This window comes from Eschrichtius robustus, chromosome 10 (assembly GCF_028021215.1).
Source record: "Eschrichtius robustus isolate mEscRob2 chromosome 10, mEscRob2.pri, whole genome shotgun sequence".
NCBI lineage: Eukaryota > Metazoa > Chordata > Mammalia > Artiodactyla > Eschrichtiidae > Eschrichtius > Eschrichtius robustus.
The window spans coordinates 44,165,519-44,192,502 of record NC_090833.1 but is presented as its reverse complement, the minus strand read 5'-3'; the positions used below and the strand labels follow the sequence as shown (position 1 = coordinate 44,192,502).

At 37.7% G+C, this 26,984-nt stretch overlaps 1 protein-coding gene across 2 annotated transcripts in view; it reads left to right on the top strand.

Moving 5' to 3' along the window:
- PCSK5 (proprotein convertase subtilisin/kexin type 5) overlaps positions 1-26,984 on the top strand; it is a 451,875-nt gene that overhangs the window by 190,120 nt on the left and 234,771 nt on the right. For both annotated transcript variants that reach the window (XM_068551986.1, XM_068551985.1), the window contains exon 9: positions 4,545-4,645. In XM_068551986.1, the coding sequence (XP_068408087.1) occupies positions 4,545-4,645 (101 nt within the window). The remainder of the gene's footprint in view (positions 1-4,544; positions 4,646-26,984) is intronic.

Sequence of the window (26,984 nt, the reverse complement as noted above, 5' to 3'; positions counted from 1 at the left end):
TTGTTTTGTTTTTTTTTTTTTGGCACCTTTCTAATCCAAATCCAAATCAACACCAGAAACAAATTCAACCTAACAGACAGAATCATTTCACGTTTTAAAAATATCTGTTCAGTTGCTCTTTTAACAGATATGAGACAATATGGCACCTTCAAAATAAAACAGATCACAAGATATCAGGGAGATAGAAACTCCTAACTGTGTAAAGACTTGTCATTTATGGCCAGCCTCAATCTGAACTGAGATTCCCTGGAGAATTACATCAACAGGCTAAAATAAAAGATCCAATCAGCCCAAGTAATTGAAATGTGAAATACTCGGAAATAAGAGCTTAGGATGAGAAAAAGGGATGGTTCTTCTCAGCAGAAGCCTGACTCGACCTGAATACCCACCCCATCTCCCCAAATCAGGATGACATCCCAAACTTTGTGGAGTCCAAAAGCCCATCTGCTACCCATCCCGGGAGAGGCTGAAAATCTAATTTGCTGATCAAGACGGCTTTGATCTGGTGTGAGGCCTGGTGTCATCTCCTGTTTCCTTCACTCTGATGGGCAGAAATGATATTTTCTTGAGCAATCTGAGAAGTTCTGTGGAGAAAAATTCTGTTTCTGATTTGAGTAGTGAATTTGGGGAATTTAGAGCATGCAAGATGCGCCAGCGGGACCAAAACCAAATTCTGAGACATTCTAAAATGGAATTGAAACTTAATGCGCTTTATTGTTCTGTTTTCACATATCAACTCTCTGAATTCCCAGCCCCATGATGCGGGCCAACCGTTGAATGCAACTTTTCCTTTAAATTACACTGTCAGTTCTTGTATGCATGCGTTGTGATTAATGGGGTTACCCCATGTGGTTCCAGTTTGGGGAGCATCATTTTTCTTTAAAATTGCACGCTCCTTGGTGGTCTTTGCCTTTTCTCTCTAAAGATGGACATAAAAATTTCCTGATGCTGTGCGTTCTCTTAATGATGAAAACCCTGCCTTAGATCTTTCCGGTAATTTACACCTCAATATCTCGACCACTGACAGTAACTTCCTCTTGAAATGACCCAGCTGGAGTTTCCACTTAAAGCAGGATGAGAAGGGAGTAAGGATGTTTTCGTTTCTTTTCTCTCCATTCCTTTTAACCTCCCTCCTCTCCATCACCTTCCTGCTCCACTCCCTTTCTACCCCTACTCACTACTCAAGTTTCATTTAGTTAAAGTGATTGGAAAAAAAAAAATAAAAGCACAATGATGATGATATGCAATTCCACAAACTTGCCTATATTAATAGCATTTAACAGTAAATTGGTGTTTATATATAAAAGTACTGAGTGGCTGTTTACTTACGTATATATCATTTGTGTATATACCTGCGGACCCTATTTGGATGGGGCATATTCCTATGGCCAACACAACATCATAACATTTTTATTGTTCACTGGAGGTGAGGCTGGAGGTAGCTGTTTATTACACTTGCAAATGCTGCACACACTTGGCGTCTCTATTCTGGGTTTGTTTCTGTACATTGAAAGTGTCTGGTGCCACTGAAGAATAAGCAAAATGAGCCAAGTGAGAAAACATCATGAAAAATCTTGAATTCAGGCACAAGTCATTGAAAAAAAAAAAAAAAAAAAACTTGGCAAAGGAATGTGACCATGAGGGTGAGGTAAAATGAGAAAAATGCAGGCAAGGCCACCTCTCAACAACAGTGTATCTGGAGACCTGGAAACAGGCTGCTGCTGGGGTGTTTATGCATTGACTTAGGGACCAGGCCTTTGGAAAACAAGGCTGCAAATTCACCCATCATTTCAAATGAAATAGAAATCACTGTTTAACAATCCATCAATCCCACTTCTGAGTACATATCCAAAAGAATTGAAAACAGGATCTGGGGACTTCCCTGGTGGTGCAGTGGTTAAGAGTCCGCCTGCCAATGCAGGGGACATGAGTTTGAGCCCTGGTCCAGGAGGATCCCGCATGCCGTGGAGCAGCTAAGCCCAGTGCACCATGACTGCTGAGCCTGTGCTCTAGAGCCCGGGAGCCACAACTACTGAAGCCCACGTGCCTAGAGCCCGTGCTTCACAACAAGAGAGGCCACCGCAATGAGTAGCCCGCGCACCGCAATGAAGAGTAGCCCCCACTCGCCGCAACAAGAGAAGGCCCTCGCGCAGCAACGAAGACCCAACGCAGCCATAAAGAAGGAAGGAAGGAAGGGAGGAAGGAAAAAAAAGAAAAGAAAAGAAAGAAAGAATTAAGAAAAGGCCAGCTGTGGGTCTAAAGGAGTTGGTCTTTAAAAAAAAGAATTGAAAACAGGATCTGGAAGAGATATTTACATACCTATGTTTATTGCAGCATTATTCACAATAGCCAAGAGGTGGAAGCAACCCAAATGCCAATTGACAGATGAATGAATAAAGAAAATATACTACATAATACAATGGAATATTATGCAGCCTAAAAAGAAGGAAATCCTGCCACATGCTACAACACGGATGAGCCTTGAGGACGTTATTCTAAGTGAAATAAGCCAATCACAAAAAAGACAAATGCTGCATAATTCCACTTACATGAGGTACCTAGAGCAGTGACAGTCACAGAAGCAAACAGAAGAATGGTGGTTGCCAGGGGCTGTGGAGGGGGCATGGGGAGTCGTTTAATGGGTAGAGTTTCAGTCAGGCAAGGTGAAAATGTCGTAGAGCTCTAGGATTGCGCAGCAAAGTGCGTATAATTAGCAATACTGTACTGTACACTTTAGATGTTGTTAAAAGGGTAAATCTGTGTTATTTGTTTTTTTTACGTGGCCCCCTCCAAAAAGAAATACCTTTTCAACGTCAACAATTGAAAAATCTCAGAAGTTTCTTAATGTAGAAGTGGGTAGGGCTCTATTTACCCAGACATCTTGCGAACATCCACTGTGGAGGCTCAGAGGATGGCTAGCTAATCACGTCTGTGAATCTAGAAACAACTTGCCCTGCTTGCCAAACACGCGGTCGGGCTCTTGCCCAGCTCTCAGTTATTCCAGAAAAGAGTTCAAGGCTTGTCTCCTCTCTCCCACCACCTATCTACGCGGTTCTCTATATTTTTACTCTTTCTCCCATTTCTTTTGTATCAGTGCCTCTCTGGTATGGCTAATCTGGTAACATTAGTGGTGTCAAAAGGCATAAAGAACAGACGGTGAGCACTGATGGCCTCGTGTGAAACTAAATCACCGGGATGTCAATCTCGATTCCTAACAGATAATTAAAGAGTCCCTTCAGACATCCTCACGTGACACTGAGGAAACTTTTAGGGGAGGACTCATTTCTAAAGAGTTATGCAGTGCTTTCTTTCGGTGATGAGCAAATTTCTTTCCAAATCAGCTAATCTGCATTCTTCTCTTGAAGGATGAACCTTAGAAAAACAAGGCTTTGTTTTCGCCACCTCTATTCCCCTACACCTTTCTGCTGACCTTTCACCTCAGTTTTCTTATCTGTAAAATACGGGCAATATACTTGTCTTGATGACTGAGAAAGCTTTACCAATGTCTTCCAATAACTACAACGAGACTCCTAAGTTCATCTCACAAGCCTTGTAGCTTCCCAACAGGAGGGCTATTAGTCCCAAGGGGGCAAAAAAGGATTCTTATCAGGGAGGGAGGATCTTAGATATTACAGTGGTTTGCAAAATTATATACCATAGTGCTTTATTTCTCTTGTTATGAAGATTCTGCATTTAACGTTTCTTCTTTCATGAAATGATCATGGAACAAAGGTTGAGAAACACTGCCCTTGCTGATGGGCATGTTATTCAGCCACAGCTGAAGTGAACTAGATTCAAAAACCAAGAGGAAAAAATGATCTAGTCCTCACATTTTGATTTTTAAAACATGTAAAATGGCTAATCTCCTATAATATACAAGCATGCACTTAGGGCTATTCATTTCACATCAAGTACCCTGGCTTCAACCTTGTTTTTAGTGTTTGTGTTAAATCTATCAGGAAGTCTTGGTTCATCCAAGTCACATTTCTGCGCATTCTAAAAATGAGTCTGTAAGCAAAGTTCCTTCTCGGGCAGAATAAGTCTTTTGCTTGAAATCTGCAGCTCTTCCAAGGTAATAGTTCTAGGAGGGCAGGAGCAAGACCCTGTGCTTTTATTCCTTATGCTAGGTGCTTAACTCAGTGTCTGGTTGTTGGCGCAACATGTTTGATTATTTAAAATGTTGGAGTGATGAAAGAACTTTTGTTTTAACTAAAGCTGGGACCAGAGAGAGGCAAGTGAGGTGCCTAGGGTGTAAAATTTAAGGATACACTTGCACAACCCATATGTTTCGGGCCAAAGGCTCACCTTAGTCCTGACCCTGGTTGTAACACAAGTGGAATCCAATTTCCAAACCCTCCCCTTTTCAGAGTTGATTTACACAGGCGATTCTCTGGAAGTGATACAGTCACAGGAGTGCAGGAACAAGGAATTTAAAACAACTATTTCAACACCCCTCCATTCCAGTTTTATGAGTAAATTTCTTTTTACTTGCATGTGACTCACATTGACCCCAGAGCCCTAAATTTTCCACTTCTGTCTTCTAGATCACTACGGATCTGAGGCAGCGTTGCACGGACAACCACACTGGGACATCGGCCTCAGCCCCCATGGCTGCAGGCATCATTGCACTGGCCCTGGAAGCCAAGTAAGCCTTTATCTCCATATGTCTCCACTGACGACAGCCCCTCAGCTCAAGGATAGTTTACCCCTTCGCTAGTATACAATCCCGAGCACAACAAGCCAGAATATAATCTCCCCAATTCCACCTTTAAAACTTCAAAGATTAGGCCTTAAGAAAAGCTTCCCCTCTATTAAGGGAAAAGGCAACTTTTTTGGGTTTTATCTTCTTAAAAAATCAAACTGTGTAATTACTTTATTGTGGAGTCATAGTACAAGCATGCCAGTTGGCTCTAACACTCTTGCCTTGTTGAGGTTTTTATTCTAGTCGGGGAATGTTCTGTGAGTCTCAGAAAGCTTAGGTCTGCCCACTTCTGGTTCCTTTCCCTGCAGGACAGATTCTGAGCAATGCAGCTCAGATTCCATGACAATAGAAACCATCACAGACTCACTCTGGGGAACAAAACACGTCAAGGTCATATGACAGGAGCCCGGGAAGAAAGACAACCCACTTAACTTAAATCCTTCTTAATGTTGTCAAATTTGGTGTTTAAAAGATCCCTTTGAAAGGCCCCCTCAGGTTATTTTAGGTTCTTAGGTTAGAATTATATGGTGGTAGGCCTCCTCTCTTCTTTCTCTAAGCACCAATAGATTAGTTTGTCTTACCTCTTTGAAAACCTAATAGAGATCTACACTCCCTTAACCCTCAATTTCAAAAGCCAAAATGGCCTGAAAACTGAAAGTTGTTTTTTTGCACATTTGACACCAAAACTCATTTGATGGCAAAGCTTTCCCAGAACTGATTTGAAGCTATTTTCAGTCTTTATGTATTGTGAAAATTCATACATTTCACTGTAGAAGCATTAATATATTTGATTATGAGGTGCTAGCTTGGACCCCACTGGAAGTTTTGTGTACCATATGCTATGGACACCATATCTGAAAAAATTTTGAATTCCCAACACATCTGGTCCAATGATTTTATAAAAGGGATTGTGGGCCTGAACTCTGAGGCCATCCCTACAAGAGGATCATAACAAAAAGGAATTGAAGTAATGACATAAGTGTTTTTCCAAAAGTAACCTTGCATCCCTGCCCTGGGGAGGAATGGAAGGAGTCTTTCATATAAACCTGATATAGAGCAGTAGCAGGTGACAGGGAAAGAATACAAGAATCATGATGAGACTCGGGTATTAATAAGAACAGTACTATTTCATTCCCAGTACGTATTGGCTTCCCAACATTTACAGCTGACTCTCTATAAGGCAAACAGCCTCTGTCAAGGCAGTTGGGCCTCAGTGTAATAAGGATTCAGTAAATTGCTAAGTCATGTGTAATTCCTTGGACTGAGACAGGCAGAAGAACACAGGCTCTGGATATGGTGCTATCTTAATCCGTTCAAGCTGCTATAACAAAATACCATCAACTGAGTAGCTTATAAACAACAAACACTTATTTCTCACAGTTCTCAAAGCTGGAAAGTCCAAGATCAAGGTGCCAGCAGACTTAGTGTGTGGCAAGGACCCACCTCCTAGTTGGCCTTACATGGTAGAAGAAAGGGGCAAGGGAGATCTCTGGATAAATGCCTCTTATAAGGGCACTGATCCCATTAAAGAGGGATCCAGCCTTGTGACCTAATCACCTCCCAAAGGCCCTACCTCCTAATACTCTCACATTGGGTGTTAAGTTTCAACATACGAATTTTGAGGGCACACACAAATATTCAGACCATAGCAGGTACCATATCTTTTGGTGGCCTCCTGCCCCTAAGCATTGACATTGAGAGGTATTCAAGCTCCCGTCAATGTTTGGATTTCTTTTGTTTTGGCAAGGTTAAATATTAAATCATTTCAACATATTTTATCTTTTAAAGTGTTAAAAGTTTAGCGAGGAGCTGGCACTTATCCTATTCTCACTTTATAACTTTTCACTGGACTGTTCTGACAGCAGATTAAGTGTCTGTGTTTTTAATTTTGTGACTGTACATTGGATTTTGAAAAATATATCATCTTCATTCTGAAATTCTGGGTTGTTTCTCTGGAATAGTCTCCTGTCCACAAAACACTGAAAAACAAAATCAGGAATTCTTCCTGCACCTCCCCATTTCCCAAAAAAAGGATATAATCTCAAATTTGGCAACCAAGTACCATAACTGTGGCTATACAGCACATGCTACTCAGTTCCTTGAAATACTACTATAACACTAATATTTTCAACAATAATTCTTTTAACCACTATTTAAGCTCAAATGAAAAATCCTTAATTTTATGCCTCAAACAACACACTCAGTTGGATAAGGTTGCTTTGGGGCTGGGGAACACACTGGAAAGCTGCCTGTTTTCTTTCCCTTTGCAGTTTGAGCATTTTTTTAAGATTGATTTTTGCCAAAACTGCAGTGGGTGGAAGGAAGGTCCTAGGATACAGTTTATGTAGAAAATCCACTGTATTTTAAGATTTTAAACAGTCTAGTCCGATCATGTGGCCAAAGTAGATAGTATAGAACCAGATCAGGTGAGAAAGAATAAACCTTTCCTTGCATCTCTATCGGTTTGTTCTACAGGCCAATCTTTGCCTGTAAGTGAAGCTGAAAGTTAGGGGAAAGAGGTCTGAGTACCTAAAGAGTGGGTCAGGCATGGATGTTAAACTAGCATCAATAAGCAATGGGCCTCCCACAGGAGAAAAAAGTATCTGAGTAGCAAAGAGCTCAAGTAACAGTGTGCCAAGTTTGCAGTTGTTCTAAACAAAGCTAAGTTTAACCCTTGGTAAGTGTGCCTCACCCAGTCACCCAGCCTCCACCACTAGTACTTCTTAACAACACTTAAACCTTGGTATTTTGAGATTCAACCTTTGCTATCACAAGTTGAAGAGCCTGATAGTAGTTCCCCGTTATCCACGTTCCAAGACCCCCAGTGGATGCCTTTAACCACAGATAGTACCAAGACCTATATGTACTATGTTTTTTCCTATAAGTACATACCTATAACAAAGTTTAATTTATAAATTAGGCACAGTAAGAAATGAAGAACAATAACTAAAAATAGAACAATTATAACGATATACTGTATTAAAAGTTATGTGAATGTGGTCTCTCTCAAAACATCTTATAGAACCATACTCACTCTTCTTGTGATGACGTGAGATGATAAAATGCCTCCGTGTTGAGAGGAAGTGAGGTGAATGACGTAGGCATTGTGACGTAGTGTTAGGCTACTACTGACCTTCTGATGATACGTCAGAAGGAGGGTCATCTTTGGGTAATCTGGATCGTCACGCCATGGTTGGCGATCCCAGGTGGGACAGGGCTGGACGGTATGAGATTTCATCGCACTACTCAGAATGCTGTGCAGTTTAAACTTATGAATTGTTTGTTTCTGGAATTTTCCATGTAATATTTTTGGACCACGGTTGACCATGCATAAATGAAACCGCAGAAAGAGAAGACAAGGATTGGGGCGGGGAGGTGGACCACTGCACTCCCTTGTAAGGAGGGAAGAGAGAAAGCCAGAGCTGGGTAGAATTCTGGCCCGGGACTCTGTCCAGCACTTCAGATATTCACCCCACTGCTCAGGTCAGATGAGTCACGGGATGAGGCTGAGTGTTCAGGTGAAGAGCTGCAGGCAGGGACTGCCAATCCCTATCCAGCTGCATATCGCAGCTCCTTCTGCCCGACAGGGAGAAATGCATCGGTTCTCCTAGTGTCACTAGGTTACAGTAGTATATACTCAGGGAAAACTGCCACGTCCCAGCTTCTTCACAGCCTGCTTCCTTTATGTCCCCACGTGTCTGCTTGGGCATCAGTAGGACTGTGGGTCCTACTCTGGATGCTACTCCAACTGTTGACCCCTCTGCATTCTGAGTCTTCTTGCCCCCCTAAGGTTGGAGCTTTCCAAAAAAATCTTCTTAGGAAACTAAGGGGAGAGAAAACAAAAACAAAACAGAGAAACAGAGAAGCTTCAAGTGTTCAGCTCTCTCATCTGAATGCAACAAAAGTTTGGTCATTAACTCTGCTGTGATAACTAATAGGACTCCCAGGCCATCCTTATCCTATGGGGTATGTAAGAACATGTGTTGCAAGAAACTCCACTGGAGCACACCCCCCAGATCCTTGGGTAAAAGTGTACCACTCCCAAGACCGGAAGGATTCTCAGTTCTAAAGACCTACCTCCTTTCCTTGTTTTCCTGAGTCTGAGCCTCTTTAAGCTCTATAGCCACCTCTGACAGTCTGATCATAACTTTGCCTTTCTAATTAACTGAACGATTTCCTCCTGCTCCTAAAAATGTTACCTGGGTGCGAGAAGCAATTTCTAAAAATCAGGAGCCATTTCAGAATAAGAGAAAACACTGGCATCTTAAAAGAGAGGCAAGAAAACTGTTTCGGTTTTGGGGTACCCTCATCACGTATGTGTTGGTTCAGAGGTTTATAATATTTCTGTTGTTTGGCTTTTGTGGATTTGGGGGGAATTTTCCGGTTTTTCAGTTGAGTGAATAGGGAATATGTAATCAGTGATTACGGGTAAACTAATTATCATTTGGGCCATTGCTACTTAAAATGATATCTTTTTATATAGTGTAACTGAAAAAGTTTAAGTAAAATAAGTGTCCTGGGAGAAGGTTTCTTTATTTTTTTTTTTTATTGAAGTATAGTTGATTTACAATGTTGTGTTAATTTCTGCTGTACAACAAAGTGATTCAGTTATACATATATACACATTCTTTTTTAAATATTTTCCATTATGGTTTATCATAGGATACTGAATATAGTTCTCTGCTATACAGTAAGACCTTGTTGTTTATCCATTCCATATATAACACCTTACATCTGCTAACCTCAACCTCCCACTCCACCCCTCCCCTCCCCAACCCCCTCCCCCCTCCCCCTTGGCAACCACTAGTCTGTTCTCAATGTCCGTGAATCTGTTTCTGTTTCGTAGATAAGTTCATTTATGCCATATTTTACATTCCACACATAAGTGATACCATATACTATTTGTCTTTCTCGTTCTGACTTACTTCACTTAGTATGATAATCTCTAGTTGTATCCATGTTGCTGTAAATGACATTATTGTGTTCATTTTTATGGCTGAGTAGTATTCCACTGTATATATGTATATACCACACCTTCTTGATCCATTCATCTGTCGATGGACATTTAGGTTGTTTCCATGTCTTGGCTATTGTGAATAGTGCTGTTGTGGACATAGGGGTGCATGTATCTTTTTGAATTAGAGTTTTCTCTGCATATATGCCCAGGAGTGGGATTGCTGGATCATATGGTAATTTTGAGTTTTGAGTATTTTCAGTTTTCTGAGGAACCTGGGAGCAGGTTTCTTAAATGAAGAAAGTAGTGAAACATAACTAATAGTGCTGAGTGAGCAACCTAGAAAAACATCAAGTCACATTTGTAAGGTGCTTTGTATCTCAGTGCTGGTATATATTACCAGTACGCCAGACCTGTAGAAAGAAAAAAATATGTTGCTAGCAAATGATGTCTCATATAAAATGGTTTATAAAATACAGTTGAAATAACTGACATTCAGAAAAACCTAGTATTCAGAATCATAAACTCTGTTTTACTGAAAGTTTTCCTGCCTTGAGTCTGCAACTATTAGCTAAGGAAAGCTATTTTAATAGAGTGTTTTATATGTTAAATTATCAGCATTAGCTCAGGAAATTCAGAATTTAAGTTCACCAAAGAAACCTTTTTGCCTTGAATCGCAAGTGGTCTCTCACTGGAAATTTGAACAGTATGTACTCGGCAAACAAGAAATGTTGCACAGTGAATGGTAAATAAAAGGGACTGAGTTGGGTAGAAACATCTGAAATTATTTAGCACTGCTACAAGGAATCTGCCACAAATTCCTGTTTTAAGTGACCCAATGCCTTTTCCTCAGATTTCATATCTCAGGGGCCACAGGGATACTATCCTTTGAGAACATTTAATATATCTAGATCTAAATTTAGAAAATAAATAAATTGGGGTGGCAGCTGTTATTCTGTTCTATTCTGTATATTCTACAATGCGTATTCCATTCTACACATATATCTATTCTATATATGCATATATGTATTCTATATATACTAGAAACAGACCTGGTACACATTAAACATTAGCTGCCCTTGGTGTTCTACACTTATGCATGCATACATACACACACATTCCTAGGTAGGCTCATCTACTTTCTTCTTATTATCTATCTGTTCTCTCTTATTTCAATTGTCATATTACCACTGGTTTATAGAATATACCATATAGGTATATGTAGAACAAGATTGTAGAATATATAGAGAGAGAATATAGTTCTAGATAGCTTAGACAACTTCTGTTCTTGTACTACAGATGTTTTTGTATGTATTATCTTCCAAACAAGGCTTAAACTCCTTGTGACTAAAGATTGTATCTTACACTCTTTATTTATGTGTATGTAATCAGTATCTATTGCATACTAAAAATAATTTTTTAACATCTTTATTGGAGTATATTTGCTTTACAATATTGTGTTAATTGCTGCAGTGTAACAAAGTGAATCAGCTATACGAATACATATATCCCCATATCCCCTCCCTCTTGCGTCTCCCTCCCACCCTCCCTATCTCACCCCTCTAGGTGATCACAAAGCACCGAACTGATCTCCCTGTGCTATGAGGCTGCTTCCCACTAGCTATCTATTTTACATTTGGTAGTGTATATATGTCCATGCCACTCTCTCACTTCGTCTCAGCTTACCCTTCCCCCTCCCCCTCCCCATGTCCTTAAGTCCGTTCTCTACATCTGCATCTTTATTCCTGTCCTGCCCCTAGGTTCTTCAGAACCAATTTTTTTTTTTAGATTCCATATATATATGTGTTAGCATATGGTATTTGTTTTTCTCTTTCTGACTTACTTCACTCTGTATGACAGACTCTAGGTCCATCCACCTCGCTACAAATAACTCAATTTTGTTTCTTTTTATGGCTGAGTAATATTCCATTGTATATATGTGCCACACCTTTATCCATTCATCTGTCGATGGACACTTAGGTTGCTTCCATGTCCTGGCCATTGTAAATAGTGCTGCAATGAACATTGTGGTACATGACTCCTTTGAATTATGGTGTTCTCAGGGTATATGACCAGTAGTGGGATTGCTGGGTCATATGGTAGCTCTATTTTTAGTTTTTAAAGGACCCTCCATACTGTTTTCCATAGTGGCTGTATCAATTTGCATTCCCACCAACAGTGCAAGAGGGTTCCCTTTTCTCCACACTCTCTCCAGCATTTATTGTTTGTAGATTTTTTGATGATGGCCATTCTGACTGGTGTGAGGTGATACCTCATTGTAGTTTTGATTTGTATTTCTCTAATGATTAGTGATGTTGAGCATCCTTTCATGTGTTTGTTGGCAATCTGTATATCTTCTTTGGAGAAATGTCTGTTTAGGTCTTCTGCCCATTTTTGGATTGGGTTGTTTGTTTTTTTGATATTGAGCTGCATGAGCTGCTTGTATATTTTGGGATTAATCCTTTGTCAGGTGCTTCGTTTGCAAATATTTTCTCCCATTCTGAGGGTTGTCTTTTCGTCTTGTTTATGGTTTCCTTTGCTGTGCAAAAGCTTTTAAGTTTCATTAGGTCCCATTTGTTTATTTTGGTTTTTATTTCCATTTCTCTAGGAGGTGGGCCAGAAAGGATCTTGCTGTGATTTATGTCACAGAGTGTTCTGCCTATGTTTTCCTCTAAGAGTTTTATAGCATCTGGCCTTGCATTTAGGTCTTAAATCCATTTTGAGTTTATTTTTGTGTATGGTGTTAGGGACTGTTCTAATTTTATTCTTTTACATGTAGCTGTCCAGTTTTCCCAGCACCACTTATTGAAGAGGTTGTCTTTTCTCCACTATATATTCTTGTCTCCTTTATAAAAGATAAGGTGACCATATGTGTGTGGGTTTATCTCTGGGCTTTCTATCCTGTTCCATTGATCTATATTGCTCTTTTTGTGCCAGTACCATACTGTAGCTTTGTGGTATAGTTTAAAGTCAGGGAGCCTGATTCCTCCAGCTCCGTTTTTCTTTCTCAAGATTGCTTTTGCTATTTGGGGTCATTTGTGTTTCCATACCAATTGTGAATTCTTTTGTTCTACTTCGGTGAAAAATGCCATTGGTAGTTTGATAGGGATTGCACTGAACCTGTAGATTGCTTTGGGTAGTATAGTCATTTTCACAATGTTGATTCTTCCAATCCAAGAACATGGTATATCTCTCCGTCTGTTTGCATCATCTTCAATTTCTTTCATCAGTGTCTTATAGTTTTCTGCATACAGGTCTTTTGTCTCCTTAGGTAGGTTTATTCCTAGGTATTTTATTCTTTTTGTTGCAATGGTAAATGGGAGTGCTTCTTTAATTTCTCTTTCAGATTTTTCATCATTAGTGTAGAGGAATGCAAGAGATTTCTTTGTATCCTGCTACTTTACCAAATTCATTGATTAGCTCTAGTAGTTTTCTGGTAGCATCTTTAGGAGTCTCTATATATAGTATCATGTCATCTGCAAAGAGTGACAGCTTTACTTCTTCTTTTCCGATTTGGATTCCTTTTATTTCTTTTTCTTCTCTGATTGCTGTGGCTAAAACTTCCAACACTATGGTGAATAATAGTGGTGAGAGTGGACAACCTTGTCTTGTTCCTGATGTTAGAGGAAATGGTTTCAGTTTTTCACCATTGAGAACGATGTTGGCTATGGGTTTGTCATATATGGCCTTTATTATGTTGAGGCAAGTTCCCTCTATGCCTGCCTTCTGGAAGGTTTTTATTATAAATGGGTGTTGAATTTTGTCAAAAGCTTTTTCTGCATCTATTGAGATGATCATATGGTTTTTCTCCTTCAGTTTGTTAATATGGTTTTTCACATTGATTGATTTGCATATATTGAAGAATCCTTGCATTCCTGGGATAAATCCCACTTGATCAGGATGCATGTATGATCCTTTTAATGTACCGTTGGATCTGTTTGCTAGTATTTTGTTGAGGATTTTTGCATCTTTGTTCATCAGTGATATTGGCCTGTAGTTTTCTTTCTTTGTGACATCTTTGGTTTTGGTATCAGGGTGATGGTGGCCTTGTAGAAAGAGTTTGGGAGTGTTCCTCCCTCTGCTGTATTTTGGAAGAGTTTGAGAAGGATAGGTGTTAGCTGTTCTCTAAATGTTTGATAGAATTCGCCTGTGAAGCCATCTGGTCCTGTGCTTTTGTTTGTTGGAAGATTTTTAATCACAGCCTCAATTTCAGTGCTTGTGATTGGTATGTTTATATTTTCTATTTCTTCCTGGTTCAGTCTTGGAGGGTTGTGCTTTTCCAAGAATTTGTCCATTTCTTCCAGGTTGTCCATTTTATTGCCATAGAGCTGCTTGTAGTAGTCTCTTAGGATGCTTTGTATTTCTGCTGTGTCTGTTGTAACTTCTCCTTTTTCATTTCTAATTTTATTGATTTGAGTCTTCTCCCTCTTTTTCTTGATGAGTCTGGCTAATGGTTTATCAATTTTGTTTATCTTCTCAAAGAACCAGCTTTTAGTTTTATTGATCTTTGCTATCGTTTCCTTCATTTCTTTTTCATTTATTTCTGATCTAATCTTTATGATTTCTTTTCTTCTGCTAACTTTGGGGGGTTTTTTGTTCTTCTTTCTCTAATTGCTTTAGGTGTAAGGTTAGGTTGTTTATTTGAGATTTTTCTTGTTTCTTGAGGTAGGATTGTATTGCTATAAACTTCCCTCTTAGAACTGCTTTTGCTGCCTCCCATAGGTTTTGGGTTGTAGTATTTTCATTGTCATTTGTTTCTAGGTATTTTTTGATTTCCTCTTTGATTTCTTCAGTGATCTGTTGGTTATTTAGTAGCATATTGTTTAGCCTCCATGTGTTTGTATTTTTTACAGATTTTTTCATGTAATTGATATCTAATCTCATAGCGTTGTGGTCGGAAATGATACTTGATTCGATTTCAATTTTCTTAAATTTACCAAGGCTTGATTTGTGACCCAAGATATGATCTATCCTGGAGAATGTTCCATGAGCACTTGAGAAGAAAGTGTATTCTGTTGTTTTTGGATGGAATGTCCTATGAATATCAATTAAGTCCATCTTGTTTAATGTGTCATTTAATGCTTGTGTTTCCTTATTTATTTTCGTTTTGGATGATCTGTCCATTGGTGAAAGTGGGGTGTTAAAGTCCCCTACTATGATTGTGTTACTGTCGATTTCTCTTTTATGGCTGTTAGCATTTCCCTTATGTATTGAGGTGCTCCTATGTTGGGTGCATAAATATTTACAATTTTTATATCTTCTTCTTGGATTGATCCCTTGATCATTATGTAGTGTCCTTCTTTGTCTCTTGTAATAGTCTTTATTTTAAAGTCTCTTTTGTCTGATATGAGAACTGCTACTCCAGCTTTCTTTTGATTTCCATTTGCATGGAATATCTTTTTCCATCCCCTCACTTTCAGTCTGCATGTGTCCCTAGGTCTGAAGTGGGTCTCTTGTAGACAGCATATATACGGGTCTTGTTTTTGTATCCATTCAGCCAGTCTACATCTTTTGGCTGGAGTATTTAATCCATTTACATTTAAGGTAATTACCGATATGTATGTTCCTATTACCATTTTTTTTTAATTGTTTTGGGTTTGGTATTGTAGGTCTTTTCCTTCTCTTGTGTTTCCTGCCTAGAGATAAAAATAATTTTTAAAGCATCACGCTAGGAGCTAAGTGAATTAGGCAGGACATAATTCAAGTATTTGTAAAATATGTCACTTGCCTTCAGAGGATCTTAAAATATTATTAGGGGGCAAATGGACACTAACATTCATGCACAAATAATTTAAGAAAGTCCATGAAATAGTTTTGGTGGAAAGGTGGTGGAACGTGCAGGATCTGGATGAAAATTGAAACATTCAGACTCGATGATGATCCAAGTTGCAACCTTGGTGCCATGGCACTTGTATAATCTCTGTGACACCTTAAACACCATGTTTTGAACAAGTTCAATTCTAAACAAACATTAAATTAATCCATCTATTCCAACCTTCTTAATTTTTGTACAAGGGAAATGAGGTTTAACGGAATTGCTCAATTTCATATATTATTTTTACCTCTCAGTTCCTCTCATTGCTGTTGCATAGTGACTCCTCTCGTGCACTGCCACAGCTCATCTCTTACCCAGTTTACTTATCATTCCTTAGAACTGGGCTTAACCTGGGTAAAATAAAGACATGATGGTATTCCCTGTTTTAGCTTCCAGAAGAAGTCCCTTTACCTTTGATCTTCAGTGGAAGGGTTAATGTGAGACGTGGAAAGATCAACCTGTGAAGAATTAAAGACGCGTTGGGCCACAGGAAGATTCACCTCATATGCTGTTGTTTTCAGAAAACTATCCCGAAAATTCTTTTCTTAGGAAATTAAACTTATCAAATTAAACTTATCTGCGTGTCTGTAAGACCGAAAAAGTCCATCTATATAAATGTTATGCAGTTCCCCTCCATCAACCACTTTACATCTTTGCTTTACCTTTCGTTATAGTCTCTCTCTTACCTATGTATATTTCCAGTGCAAGAAAAAATGGGCCACTGTCCAAAATATTTGGGATGCAGTTATTGTGAGAAGTTAATACCTAAGGCAGTTGAAAGGGAGTCTGGAGTTTTTAACGAACTGAGTTAAAGTAACTAATTGAGGGGCTTCAAAGTTCTAGAACTGACCATCTTGAAGGGAGGCCACATATGAAAGATATGATAGGCATAAACATTTCTAAATATTGGAGTTAGCATCTTAGGCCTGATATCTTGTAAACTGTTCTTATCTTCTTTGTTTTGTTTTAATTAAAAGCACATTTCAGTATTAAATGTTCCATTAAAAATTCTCCCAAGGGCCACATTCAGCTGTATGAAATGTTGCAGTGGGCGGGGAGCACAAATGCATTTGGTGATTGAGGTAAAATAACAGAGGATATACCAACTCTTTCCTTTTAGGAGAGTTTTATTTATTCCAATTAGAACTTAACACATGCACAGATAGTGAGAATACAAGCATAAATGCTCAGGTTCTGTATAATTACAGGTTAAAGAAGGAGTTATTACACATGTCCTTCCTTTCACATACTCTTAGAGTTTCTCCTGTATTCTAATGTTGTAGTTCTGGCTTAGAATTTAGCTGAGATTTCTGGCATGAATGGTTGGGCTATATACTGTAAGGAGGGTGAAGAAAATTAAAATGTAGTCAGGGAGGAGAGCTGAAAAAGGGGTTTGTGAGGTAGAAACAGCACACATTTCCATGCGAGGCTGAGCGGACAGAGAAGGGATGTACTGTCCTGGATTGTTCCCTATAGTGACATAATTGTAACCAGACTCACAGAGCAGTTACCACGGGCCTTCTGCCAGGACCGTGCATGAAAATAGCTTTGTTATGTCTACACACACACAGACAATACACTGTGTCCTCTAGCACTTTGCAAGTTCAAATTATGTAGAAGCCAATTCTCACCGGACTCAACTTTGTACCTTAACTGATGGTCAATGGCTTAAAACAATGCAGCTTCCAAAGGTGTCCTTTATTACTAGAAAACCCCTGGTCAACAGGCTCATTCACTTTGTATTATCTGGAGATTTAGCCAGTGTTTTCCATCCCCTTCCTGAGTTGAGGAAACTAAGAAACTTGATGGATGGTTGAGTTGCCCAGAGACTGAACTGAGAACAGAGAATGAATCTATTAGGTGATTATTCACTGAATGTATTTTGCTCTTATTACTGTAGTAATAAAGATTATTTCTTAAGAAGAGTACTTCTCAGTCTTGTTGCAATCCCCAGAGTTTTTCCTTGTAGAGCTGGTCAGATATCATTTTCAAGTGTCATATGTCATATATTAGAAATGTCTCATGTTCTAAATATTCAAATTGTGATTTAACCTAAGCAGTAAAGCTGAATGATTGGGGGTGGGAAAGGTCTTTACAGGGTCCTCTGGGATTTGACTGATTTCATAGCAATTATATCATTATCTATGATATGCCATCCTCTCCACCACCTTGACAAGAATCCCATCTGAAAGGACACTATGCCTAGAATTCTATAAAAATGACACCACTCTGAGAAAACACAAAGTAGGAAGCTTCTCCCAGTTTTAGGAAGCTTCTCCCAGTTTAAGTCCACCAAAAAAAGAGTAGGTGTAGAAGAAGGGAGTTTAGAAGGAAACTTCTAATCTCATTTTTCTCATCTCTGAAAGGTATATAAAGAGACTAAGGTTGTTGGTAACATAGACCTTAGATGGAATCATTCATTCATTCAACAGACATGTATTAATGGTCCACTGGTTGTCAGTTCCTATGCTAGGTATTGTGAATTGATTGGTGGATTGACAGAGGTGGAACTTTCATCCTATTTGGTGAGGCAGTCTGTAAAAAAGCAAACAATAAGTACTAAGAAAAACAGAGTAGAATAATGGAGAGTAACAGAGGTATTTTTACATACAGTGGTTAAGGAGAGACCTCTGAGAGGAAGTGACATTTTAGCTGAGACCTGAAACATGAGAAGAAGCCAGCCTTGTAAAGAACTGGCCTGTGCATTCCAGGGAGAGGGAGGAGCCAGCTCAGAAGACCATGTGGTTGGAACAAGGTTACTGGCTTTGAGGAGTAGGAAGATCTGTATGGCTAACGTGAGGAGAGGGTTGGAAAAGTCCAGTATACATATGGCGTCATAGTAGGTAAGCATGATAAGAGATCTATGGAGTCTTTTAAGGAGGGAGATATGACTTGATGAAAAGTTTTAAAGATCATTCCAGATTCTCCTTGGAGAAGTCCTGGTGTGGGAGGAAGGCAGGTAAACCATTTTGGAAGTTAGTTCCATAGATCAGGAGAGGTTGGGGTTGCCTGGTCAAGGTGATGGTGATGGGGATAGAGAGAAATGGATAGATCTGCTATACATTTTGCGTGTACAGCAAACAGGGAGAGAATTAGATCATGGGCTTTGGGGTAAAGGAAAAGCTCAAGGCTGAGTTCTAGTTTCTCAGCTGAGCGCCTGGGTGGATTGCATACCATTTATTGAAATAGATACCGTTTTCTTCCCATGGGATTCTGAGAATTAGAAGAAGCATAAATACCCAATGGGACAAGGTCCCTGGGTTTACAGGTCTTGTGACGAGACCTATAGCAAATTTCTCCTACAATTACTGACTGGGCTTTGGTGCATCAGCTCCCTAAAAGTTTATGAATTACTCCTTAGAAAAGGCTTTTCACTAAGACCATGATTGCTATAAATGTCTGAGACAATTTACATTTTTAAAAAGAGAAGGAAAAAGAGAATAGATTTATTTACATTATAAATTGCTCATCAACTGCCATGTCCTTTAATTTAAATAGGGTGTTAATAGCAAATTAATTTTTATGCAGTTACCCCATAAAATTGCTTAGAAAATCTACTAGTGTATGAGTGAGTTTATAACAAGTATGTAAAATTTAGTATTTAAATTTAGTCTCTTGAGGATTTGTGGATTATACTCATTGCCAAGAAATTTTTGTTCTTGATAGTGTCTATGGTAACACCCCAAATACTATCAAATATAATTTTTCTTGCTAGGAATAGGAGAAGCTGACTTTTTTTTTCCAGGGTTCATTATAGTTTCACATCATAATCTGCTGCTTAATCACTTTAATCAAAGCATATTTCAGTACATTCTGCAAAATGACTTATTGTATGGCTTCCTGGAATATGACTATCTTTGTATTTGAAGATTCTCAAATATATTCCTCAGCTCTATATTGAAACCCAGTTAAAATTCAAATCTATTTTTATACCAAGTGTTCTTGGGCTGAGTTTTAAATCAATCTTGCCTGTGCCCGCATTTTCTTGACCTATAATTTTTTGCTTCTAGGAGATTTTTGTGTCATTTGTTCAGAAGAGCATAATTGTTCCCAGTGACACTAGTATCTAGTTTTTGTATTTAGCTGATTCCAGCATTCTTTCTGTCTCTCTTTTTAAAGAATTTTAATCATAATACACTTTGCCATTATCAATATGAGAGAAAAATAAATAAGATAAATATACTTGACAGATTGAAAGGCATGTCATTTCACTAGCATATAAGATTTATTCATCCTGATGTCAACAAGTTGTTTATGGCATTTGATGTGTCAAGCTCAAAGCAACAAATTTCTAGTAAAATGAACTATGATACCTGAAATAGAACATTCAAGACAAAAAGAAAGACATTTTGTGCTTAGAAGATTGGCTTATTTCTTACCATCTAGGATTAAGTTTTCATTTCTCTATTCATTCTGATTCTAAATCTTATTGAGTAACCATATGTGCGACTGAGATGAAGTAAAGTTTTATGTTCTTTGCATATGCCAGAAAAACAAGATGCCTGCAAAGCCTGGTAGTATCATCCTACCCAATAAAAATCATAGCACATCTGACTGTGACATACTGTGTATGAGGCAAAAGATTCTTCTGCCATCAGCCCCAACTGAGTGTGGAAATAGTGTGTAAGAGTGCAAGAAGGTAAAATAAAAAGTAAAATGGTGAAAAATAGAAGCAGCTGCCAACTTTTATTGAATTCTTACTCTACGCCAAATACTGAACTTAGTGTTGTCATTGGTCATCTCATTTAATCCTCAAAGCAGCGCTTATAAAGTAGGCAACATCACCATATTTCGATGTGGAAACTGAGGCTTAGAAACTTGCACAGGCAAGAAGTGATAGATCTGGAAATTGAACTCAAGGCAGTGTGACACCGGAGCCCACCATCACACTACATCATGTGTTTTAAGAGCTATAACGAGACATGGTTAATTATAAATGGCTGCTGTGAAGTATAAGGGCCATGAGTATGGAGAAGGGTGATGAAATTTTGAACAGAGATGATTTAGGAAGACTTTACAAAAGAAGAGGGATTTGAGCTATACTTTGAAGATTCTTTGTTTTTTAATTGAAGTATAGGTGATTTACAATGTTGTGTTAATTTCTGCTGTACGGCAAAGTGATTCAGTTATACATATATGTGCCTTCTTTTTCATATTCTTTTCCATTATGGTTTATCAAAGGATATTGAATATTGTTCCCTGTGCTATACAGTGTGACCTTGTTGTTTATCTGAAGATTCTTTTTTCAGCTTTAGTGTGCATATGAGTCTTACTGAATCTTGTTTAAAAATGCAGATTTCAGAGTCCTCAGGATAGTTTGGGTGATTCATTTGCAAGTGGCCCATAGATCAAAAGAACACCCCCATCCTGACTGTAAGCTGTCTTGAAAGTGGGTATGCTGCAGTAGCCCCATCAATAAGAACAATGTTTAGCACATAGTAGGAAATCAAATACTTGTATAATGAAGGAAAGAAGGGAGGGAGAGAGGAAGGAAGGAAGGGAGGGAAGGAACTCTCCCTTTGGTTTTTCAAAAGTATGGATAGAAAAATATTTGCAAATGAAGCAACTGACAAAGGATTACAAAATTTAAATCCAAAATTTACAAGCAGCTCATGCAGCTCAATATCAAAAAAAAAAACCCAATCCAAAAATGTGCAGAAGACCTAAATAGACATTTCTCCAAAGAAGATATACAGATTGCCAACAAACACATGAAAGGATGCTCAACATCACTAATCATTAGAGAAATACAAATCAAAACTACAATGAGGTATCACCTCACACCAGTCAGAATGGCCATCATCAAAAAATCTACAAACAATAAATGCTGGAGAGAGTGTGGAGAAAAGGGAACCCTCTTGCACTGTTGGTGGGAATGCAAATTGATACAGCCACTATGGAGAACAGTATGGAGGGTCCTTAAAAAACTAAAACTAGAACTACCATATGACCCAGCAATCCCACTACTGGGCATATACCCTGAGAAAACCATAATTCAAAAAGAGTCATGTACCACAATGTTCATTGCAGCTCTATTTACAATAGCCAGGACATGGAAACAACCTAAGTGTCCATCGACAGATGAATGGATAAAGAAGATGTGGCACATATATACAATGGAATATTACTCAGCCATAAAAAGAAATGGAATTGAGTTATTTGTAGTGAGGTGGATGGACCTAGAGTCTGTCATACAGAGTGAAGTAAGTCAGAAAGAGAAAAACAAATACCGTATGCTAACACATATATATGGAATCTAAAAAAAAAAAAAAAAAGGTTCTGAAGAGCCTAGGGGCAGGACAGGAATAAAGATGGAGATGTAGAGAATGGACTTGAGGACAAGGGGAGGGGGAAGGGTAAGCTGGGACGAAGTGAGACAGTGACATGGACATATATACACTACCAAATGTAAAATAGATAGCTAGTGGGAAGCAGCCGCATAGCACAGGGAGATCAGCTCGGTGCTTTGTGACCACCTAGAGGGGTGGGATAGGGAGGGTGGGAGGGAGATGCAAGAGGGAGGAGATATAGGGATATATGTATATGGATAGCTGATTCATTTTGTTATAAAGCAGAAACTAACACACCACTGTAAAGCAATTATACTCCAAAAAAGATGTTAAAAAAAAAGTATGGATAGATACCTATTCAAGTAGCTGGAGTTAGTGGGGTATAATGCCAACAAGTTTAGTCTTAACTCTAAATATTGATTAATTCATTCAAGAAATATTTATTGAGTCATGCTTGTTACATCATTTCTTTATTTTGAAATAAACATTTTTTTCACATCTCTGAAACTGTATTACATCTTACAGTCATAGTTGTAATCTTTAGCACCATAGTTGTGATGTGATTCAGTATGTGCCTGGCAGTATGCTTGGAACTAGAATGCATCTGAGCAAGACATGCATGTTCCATGCCAGAGATGCCAGGAATGGTAGAGCAGATTGAGTACAAATGTATGTGATGCTTTGGACCTGGCTCTAGTAGAGCATACATTCCATAGATTAAAGATAATAACACTAACATTAATTGCTATGAAAGGGAAAAAAAATAAAACAAATGATAATATTGTGACAGAAAGTGGAGTAAGAGTAGAAAAGGGTGAAGAATAGCAAATAAGGATAAGGCAAGGCCATCAATGAGATGATAACATTTTGATAGGAGTCTTTAAAGTGATCCAACTTATACCTGGGTTTTGTGAGTTTTTACTGAGTTACTGTTTGATCGCAACATTAACCAAGTTTCTCCTTTGTTCATGCAATGGTGCTGCAGTCATGGCCAAGTAGGTAACAGAAGGGCAAATGAAAAGGAGAAAACCCTGAATGATCCATAATTTTTTAAAATTCCTACAACAAATTTAGAAACATGCCTGTATATGAAACTGGTTGGACATCACTTCAGAGATTAAAATTGTTCATCCAGTCAGAAAGAATACAGCAAAAACCTTAATTTTCTGTCTTCGGTGGACACCCCCAGTACATCTGAAAAACTTGGTACACAACTGAAGAATGTTGGGAGGAAGAAAGAGAATTTGAGTGATATTTAAGGTAGGCTCTCGGGGGAGTCTGCTTGTTATTTAGCTGTTGGAAACCTTTACAACCGACTTGAAAGAATGTTGTAGAGAGCTTCCTGGAGTGAGCATGATATGGAAGTGATCGTATTAGTCATGCTGAGTTCTTATTCATTGCTCTGAATTTAGGTGCCATTGGAGTTGACATCTAATAGCCTTGTTTTCCATAGCAGATGTGTTCAATTTTATAATTTTCATTGTGCTAAAACTCTCAATTACATGTGATACCATACCTGGAACATAAAATAATTGTTATCAGTTTGTCTGAGACATCATAACATTGGAAGGTTGCCCAGAGACCATCTGGTCTGTAGAGATGCTATTTAGTGAGAGTGTTCGAGGATCACCAGGCAGAGAAGAATAATAGTAATGCAATATAGCTTAGTTTAAAAATAAAGGTATTTTTTTAATTTAAAAAATTTTTAAGTGACTTATTTGGAAATTATATACTATTTTGATATAAAATTTTCTTAATTATGTAAAATGATGTTGTCCTTATTTGGCAAAATTAAAAGTTACTAATCTTCCACTGATGCCCTTTGTCACTAACTTCTTAGAAGCAAATAAATATTTAACACCGAAAGATCCTAGGAAGAGCAATCCCCATAACCACCGATATCATTAGCAGGAGGACCACTTTTTTTTTTTAACATCTTTATTGGAGTATAATTGCTTCACAATGGTGTGTTAGTTTCTGCTTTATAACAAAGTGAATCAGCTATACGTATACATACAATCCCCATATCTCCTCCCTCTTGCGTCTCCCTCCCACCCTCCCTATCCCACCCCTCTAGGTGGTCACAAAGCACCGAGCTGATCTCCCTGTGCTATGCGGCTGCTTCCCACTAGCTATCTATTTTACATTTGGTAGTGTATATATGTCCATGCCACTCTCTCACTTCGTCCCAGATTACCCACCCCCCCTCCCCGTGTCCTCAAGTCCATTCTCTACGAGGAGGACCATTTTTATAACTAGATTATTATCACTAAAATAATACATGCTCTTTGTAAAGAAGAATGTAAATCATGAAGTATATAAACAAAAATCGAAAGTCTCCCAACAAAATCAACTTTCAGCGACTTTTATGCTTGAATAGTGCAGTAACTCCCAATACTATAATTCTGGGTCCAAATATTCTTAATACATACAATATTTATTGTAAAAATATTTCCTACTCTACTATCTTCAATCTGCATGTTGCTTTCCCTTCAGATTTTGTTGTGCATTTTGTCATTTCTTCCCCATTAACTTTTTTATTATACTTTTTAACCAAAAAATGCTTTATCTAACCTGCAACCAAGGAAAATTAGGTTAAACACGGTTTCAGGTTTTTGTGGGTGCTGTCTCTGTTCACTTGTTGGAAATTGGGTATTAGAAATTCCCAAACTGTAAGAATTAATATTAAAACTGAATTTCAGAAATGTGTTTCAAAGTCACTCAAGGGTACTAATGCTATGAGTTCTCTACAAATCATCTACTAATCTTTCACATTGTTAATATTTTTATCAGTATATAGTCAATATACTACCCCCTGGCCATAGTTATTACAAACATTTTATCAATTTGTCATTTGCTTTCAAGTTTTCTTCATACTGTTTTGACATAGACAGCTAATATCTACTTTTTAGTTATTATTTAGTCAAATATATGTGTCCTCTATAAGTTCTTCAATTAGTCATACCTCATCTTTTGTATATCCTGGAGAATTTTCTGTATGCTAATGAAAGCTATGTATGCTTTCCCCTAAAATAAGCCCAAACATACATAGCAGGGGATTTGCTGTCCCATAGATTCATCCCTATACCCCAGGTTAAGAACTCTTAGGTTAGAAAGTCCTTTCCTATCTCAAAATCTATTAATTTCCAACTTTCTCTAGTGTTTTCTTGTTTCATTTTTCAACATTAATATCTAACCAAATAGAATTTATTTTGGTGTTCAGTGTGAGGATCTAAATCGAATTTTTATAGAGGTCCCATTTGCCCAATGTCATTTGTTAAGTAATCCACCTCTTGCCAAAACAATGTTTTCCATTCAAATTGTTGCATTTATGAAGGCCTCTTTTAGAGTTTCCTGTTCTATTATTCTGTTAATTCTTTTGACACTGTACTATCACCCCACTTTTTAAACATTTTCTTAAACATTCTTACCTGTTCATTTTTCTAGATAAAATTAAGCACCATATTACTATGTTCCAAAAACAATCCCAGTGACAATTTTATGAATCTTGGCCTCTTTGTAACAGTTGGTTTTCCAAAGTTTTAGGCGTGTCTTTAGTCCCATACTTTTGGGATTAGATATATTTTTAGAGTAGTAAATATTTGTTTGTTTTGCTATTACCATTATGCCTTTAACTGATTATTGCTTGTTTATAACAGAGCTGTTGTTTTTGTATATTTTTCGTATCTCTTGCCCCTTTAATTCACATGTAACTGATTACCTTGAGGGTTTTTTTTTTTTGAAGAATACATAGTATCTGACAATAGTAATACTTATCTCTGTTCATTTGAGTATTTTTCATGTTTGTTCTTATTGTACAAATTAGTCATTATACGTTCAGCTCTTGGCATCAGGTTGACTTCAGTTCCAAACCTGTCTGTACACCAGTGCTACCTGTGTAGCCTTGAACAAGTGGAAATTAAGTTTCTTAACCTTCAGTTTCAGTTTCTTCATCTGAAATTAGGGGTAGTAACCCAGAATCACCAGATTGTTGCTAGGATTAAATAAATTTAGGCATATGGAAAGTATTAAAACTATGGAAGCTGATATCATCACAATTAATATTTCTATTATATTAGCTAACCATTTAAAATGTTAAATGTCAAGAATGACAGTAGGCTTTCATGTATAGGTCCTGATTTTCCCTGGATTTTTTTTACCTTTTTTTTTTTCACTTTTTGTGGATGTTTGCTTTTGTTTATTGTGTCTATGCAGCATTTTTGGTTTTATAAAGGTTTTGTTAGGAATGGGATTTGGGTGTTTTCTCAGTGTCTGTTGAGATTAATATATAGTGTCTCATACTAAAATTGTTGATGTGATTTATTAGAATAATAGATTTCTTAACATATTTTCTGCTTATATTCACAAATTAAATTTAGTTCTTTAATATGTTATTGGTTTGGCTTTAGAATATTTTATTTATGCTTCTTTTTCTTAGTAGAAATGTATAGTTTCTTTTCCTGAATAATGTGTGTGTGTATGTGTTCTATATTATTGCTACAGCAGCTTGGTAATACTACTTGTGTACTTATGGCAGATAAACAGAATCTTTTAAAGTATTCTTTATGGTTTTTTCATTTATTCCTCATGTAGAAGGTGGCGCAGGTAATAAATGAAGAGCCAGGCTTCCTAACCCAGATTTGTTTGGCCTTGAAACTGGCCTCTGTCTCTGCCAGTTTTTGATATCAAGAGACGTAAAAATTGTGAAATTTTGCAACTTTTTCTTTCTCTGGAGACACTTGGGATTGCTGTCCTTATAAGTTTGAAGGAAACCATCTGGCCTTAAAGCCTTTTTGAAAGGTAATTCTTTGGTAACTTTTCTCGATTTTAATTTTTTTAATTTATATTCTCCAGAACCATGTCCATTTTATAAGATTTTTTTAAAAATGTTTAGCCAATTATATATATAGTTATATATATCTAACTGTAATATCATTGTATGTAATACCATTATGTATATTTATATATAGATTATATATTGTCAATTGAAAAAAGATGCACAACCTAAAAGTTGAGAGTTAATGTTTTCTTCGGTGGACAAAACTGAGGACTTGAGCGCAGGACATAGCATCTCAGATAACTCTGAAAGATGTTCCAGAGAGGCAAGGTGGGGAGCCAGTATATATAGGAGTTTTTGCAACAAAAACCAGGTAGTTGGAACATCAAAAGATTACTATTAATTAAAGAAAACCAGATATCTCAAGTTAAGGAATTTAGTGCTTT